The sequence below is a fragment of the Glycine max genome, chromosome 2 (assembly GCF_000004515.6).
Source record: "Glycine max cultivar Williams 82 chromosome 2, Glycine_max_v4.0, whole genome shotgun sequence".
Taxonomy (NCBI): Eukaryota; Viridiplantae; Streptophyta; class Magnoliopsida; order Fabales; family Fabaceae; genus Glycine; species Glycine max.
Genome location: NC_016089.4, coordinates 48,851,414 through 48,872,076, shown reverse-complemented (window position 1 = coordinate 48,872,076; position 20,663 = coordinate 48,851,414). Strand labels below are relative to the sequence as shown.

The following is a 20,663-nucleotide window of genomic DNA, read 5'->3' as shown; positions in this document are numbered from 1 at the left end:
TTTTTTTTACATAATTTCCTAATAAAAAATAAATCAATTTGATAACAAGTCACCCCACTCCTGTAGGCGATAATAAGATGTCCCTCCCTCTTCCTAGAACAGTACTGGTTATTGCAAAAGTCATAAGCTAAAAAAAATAAAATCCACGTGCTGAAATATTATAATTTTGAAGAAGATCAATAATGCGATGTACCAAAAAAATGATACAACAGCTTTGGAACAAGGTCATTGTCACATTGTGCCAGTGTTATTTCTTTACGTTTTTAGCCACGTTTCAATTTTGAATATTTTCAATTGTATACACATCTGTCAACATTATTCTAGTAATAAAATAATGATTTAATCCAACTGCAAATTGCAGTGAATATATACTCCTGTTAGTCGTTTATAATACAAGAAGATAAATGCAACATATATCAATATCTTATTCATGGGTGACGATGATGGGCAAGTCAAATTTATTTTAGAAAGCAATTACAAGATGTTGATATTGATATATGATATATCATGTAAAATGAACATTACTGGTTAAATATCATTGTAGTTATCCGTGTTAACACTTACCAATAGAAAGATTGTCATCTTGTAAGCATTGAGATCGAGAGGGTGACGTATTGTGTGCGTGGGCGTTTACAGGGTGTTGTTTCAAAGCTGATGAGGCAATCTATATGGCATATGAACGTCATAAGAACCCATGAAAAAATATATTGTGCACGGCAAAAATTTCTTTAATACCTTATGGAATTTCTTTTAATCCATATACTATCATTTATCATTAAATAAATAAACATCCAATAAGTTTCAATAAAAAATTTATTAATTGCCAATTGTTGTAATAGAAAATTCCTCTACTCTACTGAACGTATATAAAATAAAAGCATTATTCAAATATATATAGCCTTACATTGGCAAAAGTTTTGTTTATTTGGCGATACTCGGAGGAGGAAGGAGGGGAAATCTGTTTGATATTTTATTTTAAAATAAAAATTACTAACAATAATTTAATCACATTTTTATCGTTGCATCATAGTTACCTAAAAAAATCAAATTTTTATTGAACATGTGAAATAAATTTAAACAGAGCTATTATGACAAGACTCATTCAGTCAATTTTTGCCAATGCTAATACATAACTTGGCTTTAAGTTTAAAAGTTTTATGCTAGTAGATTACCTGTAAGTAGTTTATAAGAGTTATGTAAAGAAGGTCTGTCCTAACTTGACCGAATTGGATCAGAGTATCTTTGCAGTGTTGATTTTTTGTTTTAAAAAAATCAGATATGACATTTGGATCGAGCTTTTTATGTCAAATAACCGACACACATTTTAAAATTATTTTAAATAATTTGTCGTTTTTATTTTATTTTTTTTAGCAAATTATTCATTTTAAAAATATTTTAAATCATTTTTCGTTTTAAAAATTATACATATAATAATCATTTTTATTTGATATACCATCAATTAAGTAAAGTAAGAGTTTATTATTAAATGAAAAGGTAATATAATCTGATCAACTTATTTTTTAAAATTAAAGTGTTTAATTACTTTTTAATTTTTGTACATTATCTTAAAATGATAATTATTTTAAAGTTGAGGAATTAGTAATTTTTTTGGGGTTTGGACTTGGAAGTACTGCCGGCAGACTAGAATACAAACATTTGTGGTAGGACTTAGGAGCAGTGTGAACTCAAAATCTGAGATGTTATTCTATCCACAAAGCTCTCATTAATTCATGATTGATCAACCACCAAATTTCGATAGTGACGACAAAGAGATTTAGTTGCCCCAGGAATTTTGGAAGGTTTTACACTATATTTTAGAAAAATATATAGAAAGGGTGTAATGCTGAATAGGCATCCTACCTACTACTGCAAGCTTAGCATTAAAGGATACAAATCATAGTTCTAGGCTAGAGCATTTGCACAGTTTAATGTCATGGTGTTGGGTCCAACTTTCAGATCTCTTGGATTGAGAAACTAACCTAATTTCATCAAAAGTTCCAATTTCCAAATTCTATCTTTTTTTTTTCATCATGTAGGACATGTATGATAAATTAATAATCTTCACCCATTGAATTAATCTACCATGTTTTAATTCCCATTCATATCTCTACTGTACTATTCACAGCACTACCTTCCATTGTAATACTAATGTTTTACTAATTCAAAGATGAACAATATGTGGGTAATATTAGGCACCGTATCTCGAAAGTGATAGCTTCCCATTGTTTGTTGAAAAACATATCCGTTTTTGTTTTAATAAAAATTACTCACGAGCCCAAATTAATCCACCGTTTAACGTTACTTCATACAATATTTCAAAAATAATGAGTCAGCTTTTAGGAGCAAATGGTAAACATAGTCAAAGTCGATTATCCATCAATCATCAGAAATTAAAATAAAAAATAAAAAATCATCCTTTTCGAAGATCTCACCAAGCCTTGAAAAAAATTAACTCTCCCTTTCTCGTCAACTTCAATGCTGCTGTTATAGAGACTAAAAAACTACAAACAAATTGTGAAAGCGAATCTCACAACTATTCACACCATTCATCTCTCAAGTTGAAGAATGAAAGTGGTAGCCCCCCTGGACCTGGACACAATATGGTGGAGCAGAAAAATAGTGTGGTGCCCGTGTTACAGAATCTCACATTTCTCAAGTCACATAACCCCACACAAAAATTTGTATCCAAATACAGTCATGAACAACAGAAAATAGCAATGGAGTTCAGTCTAGCAAAGAATAATTCTTCACAACAGATAAATCAAGACTCGAATTTTCTTATTAAAAAAATATATTGTTTAATGTGGATTATTATCTCTTAAAAGTTATACATATAAGAAAAAACAAACAATTAAATAATTAAAAATTGAAGATTATTTTCACAAGTCTTATATATCATTCACTCAAACAATCATGTTGTCATTGTAAAACCAATTCAGATACTAAAACTCTCATTCCAAATAAGTATTGTTGTTGTATATATATTCTTAGAATTCAAAACTATTATTGGTTAAGATAAAATAATCTCTTATCTGAGTTAATTAATATTAATTGATTATGATATTTGGTAGTATGGAAATTGAGATTTGAGAAGGAGGAGAAAAGTAAAAAAGAAGATAGATGAAGATAAATGAACCTCTAACTGTGATATATAATAATAATATAGGGTATAGCAGCAAAGGGTACTAAAGTTTTGTATTTACAAAAGAAGCAAAAAGTGTAAGCACCCACCCTGGTGGTTACATTAACATTCCCATAAAAGAACAAAACAAAATCCTCTCTTTATGGTGGAAGGATTGAGCCAATAAGCCAAATACTCTGTTCCATATAATTACGTTAATGATCTTCTGGAATGCTTTGAAGAGCAGGCCTCCATGGACGTTGAAGAGAGTGATTCATCAAGTGTGCCAAAACCTGTTCCATTCTCAACTCCTTTACCTCAACTTTACCAACCAACTCCACCAACTGCTTCTTCGTTATCTTAATTTTCACCTCTCTCGTCGATTTCTTAACACCACCGCTTGCCGCCGCCGCCGCCCGAAAATCCTCCCAGTCCTCATCGTCGTCGGTGGAGTATCCGATCCGCGATTGGCGCCTCAAGCAATTGCCCATTTTGTGAATTGCGATGAATCGTAGAGAGAAAAGATGGAAACTAGGTGGGAGATATGATATTACCGATATAAATAGGAAAATGAAAAACCTAAGTAGTGCCACGTAGGATTTCATAGGTGGCAAGTGTGGGTCCCTTTGACTGTAACGGACTTCAAGTTAAAGGTATCTTACGGGATCACATTGGAGCCGACGCTTCCACTTCCACTGGCGCCTCTACTTGCCTTTGCTTTTGCCATCCCAACAAATGTGTTTTTTTTATATATATAAATAATGAGTCACAAGTTAATCAATCTCATTCATAACTTATATATGTATGTAAGTTAACTGTGATACAATTATTTTAACTTTATTTTTACGGATTAGAATTACTTTAATTTAATTAGTAATTTTAAATTCAAATATAAATATTTAATTATGTTTAAATCTTTATAAGAATAGTTTTGTCATCAAATAGTTGTTTTATCTAACTTGAGTGAAATTAAATTTCATATATAATACTTGTGAATCAAGCCAACAATTATTAAAGAATAAGTATAAAAAATACTACCTTTAAATATCAATTATGATTTTTGACGCATGAACTATCAGTTATTAAATTACATTACTTATTTCACTTCAATTTCTTAAGAATTTCTTCTCAAAAGTTTATTTAAGATATTTTTAATTTCATTATTTTATACTTGAGAAGCAAGTACCAAGTAGTGTCGATTTTTTTTTTTTTTACATATACAGTAAAATTACAGATATTTTCTGAAAAATAATAATGACTCAAATTGTAGAACAATATTGAAGCATAAGTGCTACGAAATTTTAATACAATTTCATAATTAAATTATTTTTAATTAACATTGTTGATTTCAGCAATTTATATTAATTTTTAATGGAAATTTTTATTATTTAAATTACTAAAATAGAATAATAATATTAAAAATAATTACAGAGTTGTATTTAAGTTTATAAATTGTGTATCTTTAAGCAAGTGTTGCAAGCCATGAACAGCCGGGAAGCCAAAGTCAAGCCCTCCAAGTTCACCAATTAATTAAACTATTATTATTAATTGTCATGCAGCCAGCAATGAAATGTTCAATTCAATGTTTCAGGTGTGAACGGGGCATGGTAGGAATCTAGCGTAAACTTTTTTAAATGAATTATCTATATTCCTTTCATCATTTTTAATTACTTAAAAAGGCATTTCCAAATAAACAAACACAAAAATGGGCATTTCCAACAACGATAAATTGTTGCCAAAGACTTTTTTTTCTCCTTGTATAGTATGTAGAAAAATAGTTATTATATAATTAAACTCAGGATACAGATTTCCTTTTCATTTCCTTCAAGTTATGATAAATGATCAAGATCGAGATTCATGTTATAAATTTATATGAAATTAGATGCTATATATTTATTGGAAAGTGCCTTTTATGTTTTTTTTTTTTTTTGCAGAAGGGCCTTTTTTTTATGTTATGAGACAAAAACGTAGTTGTCTTTATATATATATATATATATATATATATATATATATATATATATATATTATAGCTATTTAATTATGCGGTTAAACTTTTATATTCCATGCCATATTTGAAATTTTATCAAATCTGTTCTTACCAACACATAACTTCATCAAATTAAAATATATGGTGGGGTCATAAAGTGATAAAAGCTGGAATTAGTTGGTAGGTTTTAGGTGTGAAAAGGATAAACCTGGAATCTGAGGACAAGTTTCAAATAAAAGTAGCCACGTCAGGTGTGAACACAAATTAGGGAAAGGAATCTTTGAGTGAAGGTGCTGTTTGTTTGGCTACCTTTCTTTCACGTGCAATTCCTATTTCGCTGACCCAAACACACTTTTTTCATTATCATAATCCTAATTATATGTGTAGCTTATATATACTCCCTACACGACTCTTGTGGAAAAATGATCAATAATAAACAATGATTAAAGAACGTTTTTCATTTAAACAACGAAATTAGTCAATCCATAAACTATTACAATTCGAAATCGTGCTATGCAAATTTGCTTTAACTTTAACTATCCAAAAAGAAGAAAAAAAAGTTGACTACAAGTTACCATTCGCTTTTATTCATATTATATAAGAGGATAGCACGTTTGAAATGGCAACGAAAAGGATTTTGTGACATTGACACAACAACCTAGTTTCATATTTCCCCAGCCCAAGGCAAAGAATATTTAAGGAGTAATAAGGTGGATTATTTTGGAAATCTCAGATGATTTTCCACTAGCTAGTCCAGTTTCCATGGAGCACTTGCAATGATTTTGACGATTAAGTTCTAGTATTTGCAATAGTAGATAAAGTGTGTAAATTTATGGAGATAATTGTTTACTTGGGAGGAACATGTTAGGTTTACTTATATAAAATTATTATTGAGTTAGGATGGTGTCTCTTGCGTGATAATGCATGGTAAGTGTCTCGAAGGTTAATCCCATTGATTTGCAGTATGGTTGTTGAGTGATATGAGCATTGGGCTACGATAAGGTGGATGAGTATTACTAAAATTTAATCAAACACAAAAATTATCTACTCAGAATCAATTCATCAACTTAATATAAAATATGTACAAATTTATATGAAATCACGTTAACTGGTATTTGAATGCAATTTTAAAACACCCGAAGTGAAACTAAACAAATACTATATCATTCAAAATCCTTAAAAACACATTAAAAACTCAATACATATATAGGTAATACATGTTTTTTTCTTTCAAAAATCGCACGGGCCAATTAAAAAATTGAGTTTAATATATTCTTAGTTTTTGCAAATATAATAACTTTTAATTTAATTCTTTAAAAATATAGTTATAAATTTTATAAAAATAATCCCTATCTCTTTTTTCTTTTTAATAAAGAGGAAAGAAGTAATTACAGCGTTATATATATATAACTCATCATTGTAGTCCCTCCTATATCATCATGGGGAGGGATACAATCTATAAAAGATAAATGGCCCAAATTTGCTAAGAAATCCGTGCATCTATTCACTTCTCAATAAACTTGATTCACACTTTACGGACAGAAGTATACCAATCAAGAATCAAGAATGTCCTTGAGAGGGAAAACCGCTTTTGACAGTGTAACATGCATTTATATGTGTTATTTTAGAGTTTGATAGGTTCAAATATACATTATGTCAATACTAAGTAATGATTAATTGAAACTATATTTTTAAGAATTATAAATTTCTAAGAATCTTTATCCAAAATAAGAATCAAAACCTTGAACCATTCTTGTACAAGTGTGAATGCTGGATTACGTGCAGCCACTCATCATGGCTTTATGCATGCAAATGTTGGGCGCGCCATGCCTATCTTAATCTCCCAATGGCTTAATTTCTTTTCTGGGCCATTTCGTTGCTATGTTATATCGTCAAATATGGCTTTTAACTTGTCGAATGTTGCCTTCTATCTTCCCTTTGACTTCTAAGTCTGAATTAAGCAGCAGTTAGCTGCAGAGTATTCTTTCTAGCTATAAAATATTGTTTTTACTTTTTACTTGGCTTTAATGTGACAACTTCTGTAGACTCAATTGCAGGGTTTAATTTTAAATTAATATCATAGTATTTTGCCGAAGACTTGCGTAGTTGTGTTAGTAATCAAACTATTAATCAAAGGAAAACAATTGGTTTTCACTTTCTAGTAGCTAACTAATTTTCCTTAAATATTAATTAAAAACCACCGCGTGTAGCAGATGTTGATTGCTCGTTTTACTACTACTGCGTCAAATGTACTCTATTTCAATTCAAGCACGGTCTTAATTAATTAGGACTTGTAAAAGCACAATAGGTTGAAGTTGAATTTTTCAACTTTCCTCCTTTAGGATTAAGTTTAGGTGTATCAATGTTGAATAATCAAAGTAATAAACGGCGTTATGTTTTAAGCATGACATGTAAGGAAATATGAAATCAAAGTTAAATAAGTAACATCTGAGTGTGATACATGTTGGACTGCTGAGCATGCCGTTGATTTTTTGAGTTTGTTGTTGATGAGCTTTACATTTTTGTTTTTTAAATGAAACAATATATAATAAATTAATAAGAAACATATATATAGAATTGCCCTCATAGAAATTATAATTAGTTAATATTAATTAGTAAATATAGTTTTTTTTTTTATTAATTTGTAGACAGTTACTTTTATTTACAGAATAAATTACACTATAGTCAATTTATTACATTCATATTAATGTTGGTTACCTGTTTTTTCCTTTTCTTTTCTGAACTGTAATAGGATTTTACACTTGAAAATTGACTAATTTAATTGATAGTATTACATTTGTTAACAATTTATACTATTTATCAAAATTATCTTAAAATCATTAGAACTTGTAATCTCACTCTTTTAACTTAATTATTTTTAGCTAGTTAATTAATGTGTTAGACATCTTTTTTAATTTTCTTAAGAAAAAATGAACTTAACTTATTAATTTATGACATTTATTGTAAAGTAATAAGGGTATATTGGTTAAAAAATAAATGATACAATAAAAAACTTTAAAAAAATCTTATGAAAAGGCATATTTTTAATATATATATATATATATATATATATATATATATATATATATATATATATATATATATATATATTTTTTTTAAGGATGAAGGTAGTATATGGAGTACAAAACAACTCTAATCCATAGGAGTGTAAATGGTCTGGATTGTTATTTTTTAAGTAAATCTAATTAAACATAATTGGGTTGAATTAGATTAAATTTATCTTCTTCTTTTTTTAACTCAATCCAACTTTAATTAAATCGGATTGGATTGATTATTGGATTGAACCATTAAAAAATTCACCTTAAATCTTGCAAAAAAAAATTAAAAAATCATCAAACTAAAAAAATAATAAGCTATTTTGTTTGATAGAAAATGAAAAAAAAGACTATTCATATGATAAAAAATATTCATTAATAAAATTCAATAATTATAAACATAATATTATTTTACAACTCAAAATAATTAAGTTAATAATAATCACAAAATATAATCTGCGCTGGATTGAATTTGATTGAGTTTTGGTTGGATATAAATCTGTGACTCAATCTAGTTATAATTGAATTGAACCACTTGGTGATATTGCAAAACGTACATCATTGCATATTAATGTTGCTCTTGTATATTATTTTTTTTTATCAGACGTTTGCTCTTCAACTCATCAGTGAAGATGTTGTTTCAACTCATCCTTTTTATCCTCTAATTCAAAGCCAGAAGCTTCATACATTTGGGTTGGCAACTTCGCTTTCAACATTCTCTTTGAAAAGGCAATAGTTGCGCCGATTGACTTACAAAGAAAGAAGCCCAGGATGATCAACTATTAGTTTTAAATGTTTTTCCTTATGAACTTGAGTCTAAGTTGATCGCAAATGCCCTAGGTGTTGTTTTCTTCTCTAGGCACAACTAATATAACCTTTGTTGAATTTATTTTCTACTGCATAAAAAAAAAAAAAACACGACATGGTAGTCCCAATTAATTCAACACAATATTGTTTCTAGAATAACTAGGTTAAGGAACAAAAAAAAATCGCCATTCTATATATTCGTATTAAACTAAAATCTCAGTAAAAAAAAACAATTTTGAGTCATTTTTACATTTTCTCTTTCTCTCTTTTTGTCATTTCTTTTAAGTTAAAAGAAATAAAAGATGTGAAATAATTTTTATTTTGATTTCAAAGTTTTCATTTTGAACTTTAATTTTAAAGTCAATTTTAATAAATAAATAAATAAGAAAAGAAAAGAAAAGTTGAATTGAACGCATGCATACTAAGTTTTGTTAGGAAATTGCTTGACATAAAAAATAATATTTTGTTTGTAATGCTCGTCATATAGATATAAAATGAATGTGGAAGTCTTATTGAAAGATATATACATGCATCTATATATCCGAAGAGAGAGTTGAGTGGCTATCTACTATTATTGTAATGGATATCTTCTGGTTATCAAGTGATTATCATTTGACTCTATATCATTAAGTGGACCTCTATCTTTTTCTAAAAAAATAGGTCCACAAAATGTTTAAAAAATTGTTTGCCGACACCTAATAATTAACGACCTCCTCTTTTTTTATTCCTTAATCTTGGAGATAGAGATATTATGTAGAGTGTTTACTCAATGGCCACAAAACTCAAGAGTTGTCAAGACCTAAAACTTTGTCTATTTGTTGTTGTTTTTATCATTTTATCTTTTTTATATTCCTCAGTTGAATCAGTTCAGTGAGTTTTTTTTTTATATATATTTGGTTCGGCCCAGGGAGCTTGAGGCTAACACTTAGTTTTTAAGCTGATGGGCTAAATTTTGGGGCGAACTTACAATAAGCCCAGAGTTTTTATTGCACAAAAAAGAACTTAATACAAGCTGATTGAGATTACGTACTATGGGCCTTGGCACAGTCCAAGACCAATGTTATAAGTTATAGCCCCTGTCTCTATCTCTTTACAAAAAAAGTTACAAATAAATAAGCAAATCCTATTTTAGTTCTTTTTTGTGTATCAAAATTTTAAGAGAGGATATATAAAAGCCTTCAAAATAAAATATACTTATAAAAACAGTTAAGTCATTCTCATTTCAGCCAGATAAGTAAAAAATTAAAAAATTAAGAAATCCTATCTTATTTTATTTAATAGATTTTTTTAATCTTCATATTAATATGAAATATTTATTGATTTTATTACTGATTAATTTTTGTTGAATTTTTTATTAATCATCTTTGATGAAATTTTTCTCTTTCAACAACTAATTTTTATTTATAAAATTTAAACTCGAAACCTTATTTAAGGAAATAAAATGCAGTGGTACCAATGATTTTTTTGGTATTTAACGGAATTTTTAAAACTTAATCCTTAGTCCTTTGCTAAATGCTAAACAAACAATACCCGATCCAAAGAAAAAGAAACGAGCAATTAATTTCCTTCAAGAAATGTTCACTTTCCTTTCCTGAACTTCCCTCATTGGAAAAACCAAAATGTAAAGGACCATTTCTAATTCTAATTCTAATCCAAACAAAAGAAAAGACTAAACAAGAATCGTAATCTCATTTTTCCTTTTGCGTGAAGAATACATCCATAATCTCTTAACATATTTGTTAGTTTGAATATGTAAAAAAGCTGATAATTACAAAGTGGAAAAAAATGATGAGAACGTTAACAAAACGAAGGAGCAAATAATAATCTCGTAAAAAGCTGATAACAACGTAATAAATATATTATATTAAGTTGTTTTAGTTACTTAAATAGTATATTATCATATGATGTATCAAAGTTGAAAACATTTATTTTTAAAGGAATTAAAAAAAGCACCGCGTTTTTTTTTTGGTACATATGAAAAATAAAACAGCAGCTAGAAAACTAAGGAACACAATCTAGATAAAAGGGGCTTTTGAACTTAAATTTGTGTTGATTGGAAGATATCAATCAGAATACGCATTAATTAAGAGGTAAAGCTTTTGTTTGAATAAAAATTTTCATAAATGTTTATAAGAAAATAATATAAATTGAATTGTTTTTTAATAAGTTTAAATTAGTTTATATATTAATTAAAATATCTTTAAAAAGAAAATGAAAGATTTTTTATAAATTAATTTAATTTATTTTACTTTATTTTGAAAAATATTCTTTTATACATAAATAGTTCAACTTTTTGAAGAATAATTTCCATTACACCTAACGTCATCCATTCAATCACAAAATCACATGATTTCAAATTATCAAGGTACAGAGTAAGAAAATAAAAATATATCTACCCTAAGTAAGAAAAAACTTAAATTGATGAGATATTTTAATTTAATAAAAAGTAAATAATTTGAAATTTGCACTTTTTTACTTTACACATCTTACATCTTCTCCTTAAAAATATGAAAAAATAATATATGAAGGATATTTCACGACGTGTCACCCTTAGATGCACTATTTTTGTAATATTCTAGACGTTACATTCCAGGCAAACAGCAACAGGTAAAGGGGTTTAATGTGATTTTAATTGTAAAATGATGTTCCTATCCTTCACCATTTAAAGGGTAGTGGTAAGTTGGAGAGGGCTTTTAAGTCTTTTTGCAATTGATGCCAGCGTAGAGAGAGAAGATCAAATCCTCAATCTTCTTTCTCAATCCTCAACTACCTTTGAATTTCTCTCTCTTCTGCTCTCACTCTCACTCTCTCTCACTTGGGTACGTATGTTGTGTTCTTCATTTTCCAATTGCATGTTATCTCTCATTTCTCAATTCAATTTCTCCCCTTTCCCTCTTCCCCTTAATCTGTGAGGAAAAGGGAATTATGGGTTCTCTTTATTTCAGTTCAATTTTTCCTTTTAGTGTTAAAAATATTACCTTTATTATTATTATTATTATTGTGTGGAGATTGATTCATGTAATTTGTTGAAGGGTTGAAGATGAGAATTTGTGGAGCAGGTATGGTTTGATATTAGATTTCCTTTAATTTATTTGGTGGACTTATTTCCTGCATGTTTCTGCACCCAATTCTATTAACAATTCTTGGTCATGTGAGTTTGGTTTATTTTTATGTGATTCTGTGGCAATTCTCAATTTATGTAAAGCATTGGAGCAAGGAGGTTGCACATTAGGCCAGCTGTTTGCATGAGAAAATATGAATTTATTTATTGGCACAATCTTTGACCCAATACGGATATCCATCCATTTGTTGGAAATTGTATGAAAAAAGAATCTTATAATATATCATGTCTTCTTTTCTTCCCCCGAGTGCTAATAGTTAAACCATAAATCACTTCTATATTTCATAACAAAGACTTGTTTTTCTCTATCTATGTCTGATTACATGCATGCATGAAATAAAGAGTGTCAGCTAATTGTTTTATTTGAATAAAAAAAATAGTGGCATCTTTAAGTGTTAAATTAATGCTGAACAGTAGGCACAGTTGTATGTGAGTCTGCTGCAGCTTGTAAAGTTGTAGTCCATGTCTGGGGGAGAACTCATATACTATAAGAAAAATGTCCAAATTTTAGAGGGAGGAATATATTTGATTAGGACTAGAACATAAAGTGATGGGATGGGAGTTTAAGTTATTTTAAAACCTAATCATCTTTATAAGATTTAGGACATGTTTGGTTTGAGAAAATGTTTTCTGTATTCAATTTTTAAAGTGATGGGATGGGAGTTTAAGTTATTTTAAATCTTATCTTACATTTACTTTGTTTACTATTTTCCATGTTCAACAAATTATTTTCGTTGGTCCCTGCACAAATCCTTGACAATGGGAACAAAGTAAATATAAGATGATATTTTTGTAATTATACGCGAGAATTCAAAATGAAAACAGAGAATTATTATTTTATTAGTTCAAATGATCCTTCATCCATGTAAAACTTTTATCATTACCAATATACAAGTGCCATGTGGTATAGTAATAAAATGTAGCACCATATGGATGAGTGATTCAAAATTAATTTTTAAACTTCCGATTATCTGTTCAAATTTGTAACTTCAGATGCCTTGGCATCCTGATTTGGTGGCTCTTTTGTTTTGTTTTTTTCCATATACACAAGAGCATTTTGAAGTTGATTATTTCTTCTAGAAAAGGACTCTAATGTTAATCAAATGCTTAGCAGCAATCAGCAGCAGCTACACCACCACGTCCAATTCCCTTTTAGTGTTTGCTTCCTCTTCCCTCTCCAGTCCTGCAAAAACCAAGTTCCTGCCCTCACTTTCTAGATTTTCTGTCAAGCGTCCGTACTTCCTTTCCCAAACTTATCCGCGCATTGCTGTGAACAAGCCCTCCATGAACCTGTTGAACAGACTCGGGTTTGGCAGCGCAAGAGCAACAGAGAACATGGATTCATCCATTCCTCAGGGTCCAGATGATGACATACCAGCACCAGGCCAGCAGTTTGCCGAGTTTGGTGCTGGCTGTTTTTGGGGTGTTGAGTTGGCCTTCCAGAGGGTGCCTGGGGTGACCAAGACAGAGGTTGGCTACACCCAGGGGCTTGTGCATAATCCAACCTATGAGGATGTGTGTACAGGGACCACCAACCACTCAGAGGTTGTAAGGATTCAATATGATCCAAAAAATTGCAGCTATGAGACTCTGCTTGACATGTTCTGGTCTAGACATGATCCTACCACTCTGAATAGACAGGTATATATGAAGTATTTTGTTTGTGTTATTCACCATGTCATGTAAAAATGAGGTAGTCTGGTTTCTAATTGATATTTCTAGACTTTGCTGATCTGAATAATAGGACTGGACTTTGTGTATTGTCAACATAAATGATTTTTGTTACTTTTGGGGTTTCTGTACAATTGTTTAATGATGCATTACTTCTAGAGTTAAACATTTTGACAACACCTTTTTGATTCCATGATTGATTTCTCTATAGTAAATTAGTAATATTGGTTTTCTCTATGTAGCATGTATTTAACAGATGCATTTATGGTTTGATATCTAGTCATGTCTGTCTTGTAAATTCTGTTTTAATATGATCTTGTGTTGAATTTTGGGTCGCATCAAATTCCAGTGGTCTCTTGGTAATAGTTGTTTAGGCTGTTTTTACCCTTCTGTTTGCACATGGTGGGATGTTCATACGGGTGTAATGCAATAGATGGTTTGGATAAATTAAGTTGGATTAAAATGGATGGTTCAAAAATAAATCATTAGTTCATTTATGGTATGGTACAATTTTATTTAAAATCCAAACCATCCATGACTTTATATGATAAAAAAAAAATCCCAACCCATCCATTAATAATGTTTCATGGGTAAGATATCCAATCCATCCATTTAAAAATATATTATTTTTTCCCCTCTTTTACGTGTCAAAAAAATTCTCTCCTTAAGACTTCTCTTCTTATGAGCACCGTTTTCAAAAGAACCTGCAATGAGCCCCAGCTCCTATGATTATCATTGATCCAATATCTTAACATCGATGGATCGTCTCCTTTCTTTGTACATTTTGTAATCCCATTTATCAGTTGCATTTAGGAGTTCATTGCAATGATGGTTTTGCTTTAATTTCATTGTGGTAATGTACTAGTTCCAACTCTTATGTTGGACTTCAGTTATGTATGGCTCTCCAGAATGACTTGTGAGTTGTGAGCATCCAAAACTACGTTTTCATATGGAATAATCCATTTCAGTATTTCCTTCACTACATTTTTGTCTTGTCCCTTGTTTCTTTTGTTCTCCCCTTTCAATATGCATACTTAATACTTTTGTTTCTTGAATTCACTCTTCCATCCAAATCCATGCACACACGAACTTTTGAAAATATGGTGACTGGTTATGATATGCAGCAGCAGCACATACATGGATTGTACATTCTACCACTTAAGCGCTTAGATACTGTTTGATCTTGTTGTGTGGCAGGGGAATGATGTGGGAACACAGTACAGATCTGGAATATACTACTACACGCCGGAACAAGAGAAGGCGGCCAAGGAGTCGTTGGAACAACAGCAGAAGCAGTTGAACAGGAAGATTGTCACTGAGATCCTTCCTGCCAAAAAGTTCTACAGGGCAGAGGAGTACCATCAACAGTACCTTGAGAAGGGTGGCCGATTTGGTTTCAAGCAATCTGCTTCTAAAGGCTGCAATGATCCAATCCGGTGCTACGGTTAATTGTCATAAGTGAATTGCCATCAAAGATCAATGTGACCGGTTCTTTAGACGTTGAAATTCCATAGTTTTGTTAGTAAGTATTTGTTAATATATCAACAAAGCTTGTGCACATTGTATTTGAGGTTGAAGATGGACATAGCCATATATTCAGTTGTAGAGTTGTATATTGTCTTTGATATATAATATGACTTTGCTTTGAAATATTATCTCCATGACTTTTACTTAGTGTTTCGTTGGTGAGGAATAGAAGGAGAGGGGAAGATAAGGATTTTTCATTTTTATAAACTGTTTGATCCAAAATTTTATTTGACCATTTCAAATAATTATCTCACCTATCCTTTTGAACTATACATCAGGTGTCTTTCTTTTCTACTGTAATATCTCTTTTATCCATTAAATCTGTTTCTTTTCTTTTAAAAGAAACTGATAGCATTGTCAATCTCATTAAGTTCCCATGTATAAATTTATATCTTGATTGGTAGCTCCACATTTTTTTCCGAATTGGGGTTGAGGGGTTAACAACTGAGAGTATTGTTTAGTTAGAGATTAATTTCTTCAAGTTATAGAAATTATTGAAGTATCAAAGGAACAGTGACAAAAGAAAGGAAAATGTTCATTGTGGAGGGAGGTTAGGGAACTGTCAATAAAAAATTAAAAATTTATCAAATACTGTACGAAATTTGTCTTTTTCTTTTCGTTAGTGGGCTTTCCACTGTTGGAAACGGAGAGGGTAGGTATTAAAATTGGCTTACAAATTACAAATTAATAGAAAAGAAAGACAATGTGTTTTCAGAATTTGCACATCTTGGTAGTTTGTATCAATTAAGGATTAGTAGTTAGCCTCCCTAAAAGAAGGGTTTGCTAGTTATAATAGGATAGAATAAAATAACTATCTTATTTAATTGTAATTAATTGTTTGATGTATTGGTAGGATATAATTATGTTATCTTTTTGTTTAAGTTATCCTGTTAATTTAGCGTTTTTTTTTAATCTTTTGAAAGAAACTGAGTTTGAAAATAACATGACATCATAATACGTGTCCTAGTATAAAAGATAATATGTAGTATATAATACATAATATATAACAATACTATATAAAATATATAAACTTTAACATAAAATTAAAGTTTATTATAAAAAGTTTAAAAATATTATAATTTTTTTTAAATATGTATATATATATATATATATATACACACATATATATATAATTCTGATAATAAAAATCTATAATTATAAAAATTTGCATGATAGTGTAAAATATTTTTTAGTTAATTATTACTTTCATCTCTTTATATAAGACTCTTGAAAATTTTATTTGTCTCTTTTATAAGATGTCTTTTAAATTGTCTTTGCATTATTTTTTTTATCAAAATATTCTTAATTTTTTTTCAATTTTTGTACTTAATAAAAACAAATGGTACAAAGTAATAAGAAAAAATCATTTTTTTCTCTTGCGAGAATTGAAAAAGATGACTATACGATATTAATTAATTAAATAGAAATTAAGTGAAAAGAATAAAATTAGGTATTTTGACAATTCTAAGATTAATTTTAAAGAAATAATACAAAGTATTAATAAATTTAAAATTACTAATTAATTCAATTAACCAAGTTATCTGATGATTGTGAATTAGTTAAACGAATTTTATATTAGGTACAAAAGTAGTAGTTAATTGCTTAATTTGCTTTAAAAGTTGGAACTGGTAATTGTTAATATGGTCACAGAATTAGAAGGTGGGAAACAAAACAAAAGGAAAAAGTAGTTGGAAACAAAACTGGTAATGTAATTGTTAATGGCATAATGAACTAAATGGTGGTTTAGGGCTAGCTAACTTTGGTGAAACAATCATAGTTTTTCTTCGCCGGGAAACCAAAACATTAAACGAGAGAGTGTCGGCCAGAAGAGGAGAACCCAAAGTTGCCGGTGGTTCTTGAAATACAACGATGAAATCCATATCCTGATAGTGATTGTGAGCTTCCCACTTTGCGTTCGTGAGTGCCATACATGTTTTTGTTTTTCATTACTAAAGGATTAAGATGAATCTGAAAGTTCGGCCACATTAATTTTTCCACATCCAATTAGACATTAGTACTAATTATATTTTCTGTTATGCATAACTTCTATCATATTATTTTCAGAACTTTGTAAAAGGTGGTACCAAAAAAACAAAGAAGCTTTGTAAAAGATAAGTTGTTAATTGCCAACGTAGCCTTTTCTGGTCGGAATTTGATGATCATGTACAAATTGCAATATTCATATTCATTTGGGTAATATTTTTAGTGAGCGAAATCAATTTTACAGGAGAAAAGATTGATTTTAGAAGCGATAATTTTTTTAAACCTTTTGTTATTTAATAAATACTTTCAGTTCACAAAAAATGTTTGAGATAATTAATGAATAATTTAATTTTTTTTAATTATGTCTCTAGAAGTTTAATTTCGACTGTATATATGAAAATATTTTCTAGAAGAAAAATAAACATACTTTAACCATTTTTTTGCTGAAAAAAATTGTAACTATCGGTAATTATCTTTTCTTTTAGAATTATATTATTCATATTAACAACTTTTAAAATACTTAATTTTCTATAATACTTTTTTTTTTCTTTCACATTCATTTTTACCATATGTTTTCCCCCCATTTTTGTTCCTTATATTTTTAAATTATATATATATAATCTCTCTTTCTAACGAAAAGAATATTTCATCATTGCACCTGACATGTACATAGTCTATTATTTTATCAATGCTGATTATGGACATGAAGTCCCCACTGAACGTGGGCTCTTGTCATTTCCAATTTTCCATGCATATGTAGACAACATATGTGAATCGTGATCCTGCATCAACTGGTATTTTTCACATTCTATATATTTATAATACTATAATCTAATAATAGAAAAAAATGTCTATATTGTTCCATAAAGCAACAATAACCTTAAAAGTTTATGTAGCAAAGCACTTGAACTATTTTATGTTTACATCAATTAATTTTATTGTTCAAAACAACTACTCAGGTTATGTACACACAAAAAAACTATTCATGTTAATTAAAGATAAAGAGAATACTTTAATTAATAAGTTTATGATTGTGTGATAAACATATCAAAGAATATTAGTCGTGAGGGGAAAGAAAAAGATGTTTGACATGTCTTTTTTTTAATCATGTAATTAGTATGAAATGTCATGTTTAGTTAATAATTAATCTTCGTCATCACAAAATATGATTGTCTATTTTTATTAGAATTCTCTTTTCTCTTTTACATTTTTTTCATTTACAGTACTTAAATCCAGAACCTAAGATCAAATTTAATATCACTCATATCAATATTTTTTCCATCTTAACCTCTCTTATTTCACTCACATATTTATATAAATAAATGAAAGATAATAATGGGAATAAAAAAACTCCATTTTATAAATATTTGCAATTACACTCACTATCTTCTTAAGATCAAACCTTGGACAAAGAAAAGTAATCTCGATTTAAAGGGAGTAAATATTCATTAAAGGAAATTTACTGTTAATTTCATATATTTATTTAAATGAATCAAACTAAACCAAACAACAAAATAAACATTTAGAAAACAATAAGATTAACAGAAAGTAATAAATTATATGCATTTTAAAATCTATTCAACAAACATTTTCTGAGGTAGTCCAACCTCATAATTTAGAACGAAAATTACACACCCAGTCACCTACTACAAATAGAAAAGTCGAAAATAAAATGGTTAAGAACAACGTATAAATTAAATTAAATTTGGACCCATGATGGTAATGGCCCACGTGAGCGACGAGCCAAGTAGAAGTGTAGAAACTCACAGATTCTGTGAATGTATCTTTTTTTTTTTTTTTTTTTTTCTGCACATGTATTGGGTTGGCACTTAGGCTTTGCATGCATTGATGGTATGAAATTGGAAAACATCTTCTCCTTCTACCTTGGAAAATAATCAAAAGATTTTTTATCCAATTGGTTGTATTTTTCCCCTAATTTACTTAGCATTACTTGAATTAAAAGTTAAAACCCTTCTCATAATAGCTTACGATCGAATGATGGTTAAAAAGAAAAAAGAAACCTAACAAGGGCAATGAAAATTAAAATCAAGTTAGGATGCGCAGCCATTAACCTATATATCCGTTGTTTAATTTAAGATTTTAATAAGCTATCAAGATCTAATTCTACATTGAAGTCATACCAAAAAATAAAAGTTATCACTTATTATGCCACTTTATAGAGGGGGTTGGCTCATTAAAATAATAAGTAGTATTAATTTCCAAGACCATGTGAGTTTGTAATTTAATATGGAGAGCACGTTTTGTATTTATCGACGTGACAGCCCTTTGTTTTGCCACGTGGAGTTTCCCTCGGATGCCCTTTTTGTAGGGTGAATAGAGTAGATAGTGAAGTGTGCAAGCAACAAATAGATCAGACACTGAAGGCACTTACTTTCCTAATTTTTTAATGAAATAAAAATAAAAATAAACATATGCATTTGGTTTGAGCTCATCACAGGCATGGAAAATTCTACCCTTTTCTTTTCTGGAAGCTTGAACAATTACTATCACTGAACCCTTATCTAGTTTCTGAATTTCACTTGCAATGTGACTTTATTAATACTATCTGAAACATATAAAATAAAATTAAAACAATCTTTTTTAATTCGTTACTATGTCTATCTCTCCTAGTTTATATAACAAACAAACAAATAGGCATTGTATACTTTATTTTTTATCTCAATTATAATAAAAAATGTAAACATATTTTCTAATATATTAATTGTTATTTTTTTTATACTTTTAACTTATGCTAAAAAAATATGTAAATGGTAAAGTTTGTTTACAAAGACGTGTTTAATAATTATGTACGATAATATAAAATAATTTTTTATATTATCAATTAATTAGAAATTACCATTAAATATTAATAGAATTTTTAAGGTGATTATTATAAAAACTATTATAATAAACTTCTCATATATTGTAGTGTTAGTATTTCAATTTTCAGACTTGCAGGAAAAAATGAAAAAAAAACAGGAATTTTTGTTTCAATTTTGGATTTCTAATAGTTCTTGCTTTTAATTTCATTGATTCCCAGTAATATGTTTAATTTTTTCGGATTTGGCCAATGGCCATAACTGACGATGACATAAATGTTTGATTGCTTCATTAATTATATACTCATTGTCCATGAGAATAACAGTAAATCGAATCTCTATGATATGAAATAAATTAAAATAAATGAACAAATCCACCCAATTTTTTTAAAGTGATACGAACTTGTAATTTTAAAATTGCAATGTTTGGATTATTCCCAAGTAAATAATATATATTTCAATTCGACTACGTGAGCAATAAGTAAATTTGGGTTTAGCTATTACTTTTTTCGTTGATTGATAACGTTGAATCGCTTTTCATCATCATTTTATACAACCAGTTAATTTAAGG

The 20,663-nt window shown here is 29.0% G+C and overlaps 2 protein-coding genes across 5 annotated transcripts; one reads left to right on the top strand and one right to left on the bottom strand.

Moving 5' to 3' along the window:
• Positions 1-3,127: 3,127 nt before the first annotated feature.
• Positions 3,128-3,671, bottom strand: LOC113000145 (uncharacterized). The gene has a single exon (XM_026126727.2). It carries the CDS (start codon positions 3,610-3,612, stop codon positions 3,337-3,339), a length of 276 nt encoding a protein of 91 aa, XP_025982512.1. The 5' UTR covers positions 3,613-3,671; the 3' UTR covers positions 3,128-3,336.
• Positions 3,672-11,634: 7,963 nt separating this feature from the next.
• Positions 11,635-15,562, top strand: LOC100792638 (peptide methionine sulfoxide reductase-like). Of its 4 annotated transcripts, NM_001253050.3 has the most exons (4): positions 11,736-11,790; positions 12,004-12,030; positions 13,207-13,733; positions 14,961-15,562. In NM_001253050.3, the coding sequence occupies exons 2-4, from the start codon at positions 12,012-12,014 to the stop codon at positions 15,210-15,212; spliced, it is 798 nt and encodes a 265-aa protein (NP_001239979.1). In that variant the 5' UTR covers positions 11,736-11,790; positions 12,004-12,011; the 3' UTR covers positions 15,213-15,562. The 4 variants fall into 4 exon arrangements, with proteins under 4 accessions (XP_014618902.1, XP_040862110.1, NP_001239979.1 ...); XM_014763416.3 differs by lacking the exon at positions 12,004-12,030 and having other exon boundaries at positions 11,635-11,790; positions 14,961-15,413; XM_041006176.1 differs by having other exon boundaries at positions 11,635-11,790; positions 12,004-13,733; positions 14,961-15,413.
• The last annotated feature ends 5,101 nt before the right edge of the window (positions 15,563-20,663 follow it).

Coding starts and splice junctions, on each gene's coding strand:
- LOC113000145 (XM_026126727.2), bottom strand. CDS start 3,612: ATGGGCAATTGCTTGAGGCGCCAATCGCGGATCGGATACTCCACCGAC.
- LOC100792638 (XM_041006176.1), top strand. CDS start 13,185: ATGTTAATCAAATGCTTAGCAGCAATCAGCAGCAGCTACACCACCACG. Junction 13,734..14,960: donor CTACCACTCTGAATAGACAG/GTATATATGAAG, acceptor GTTGTGTGGCAG/GGGAATGATGTGGGAACACA.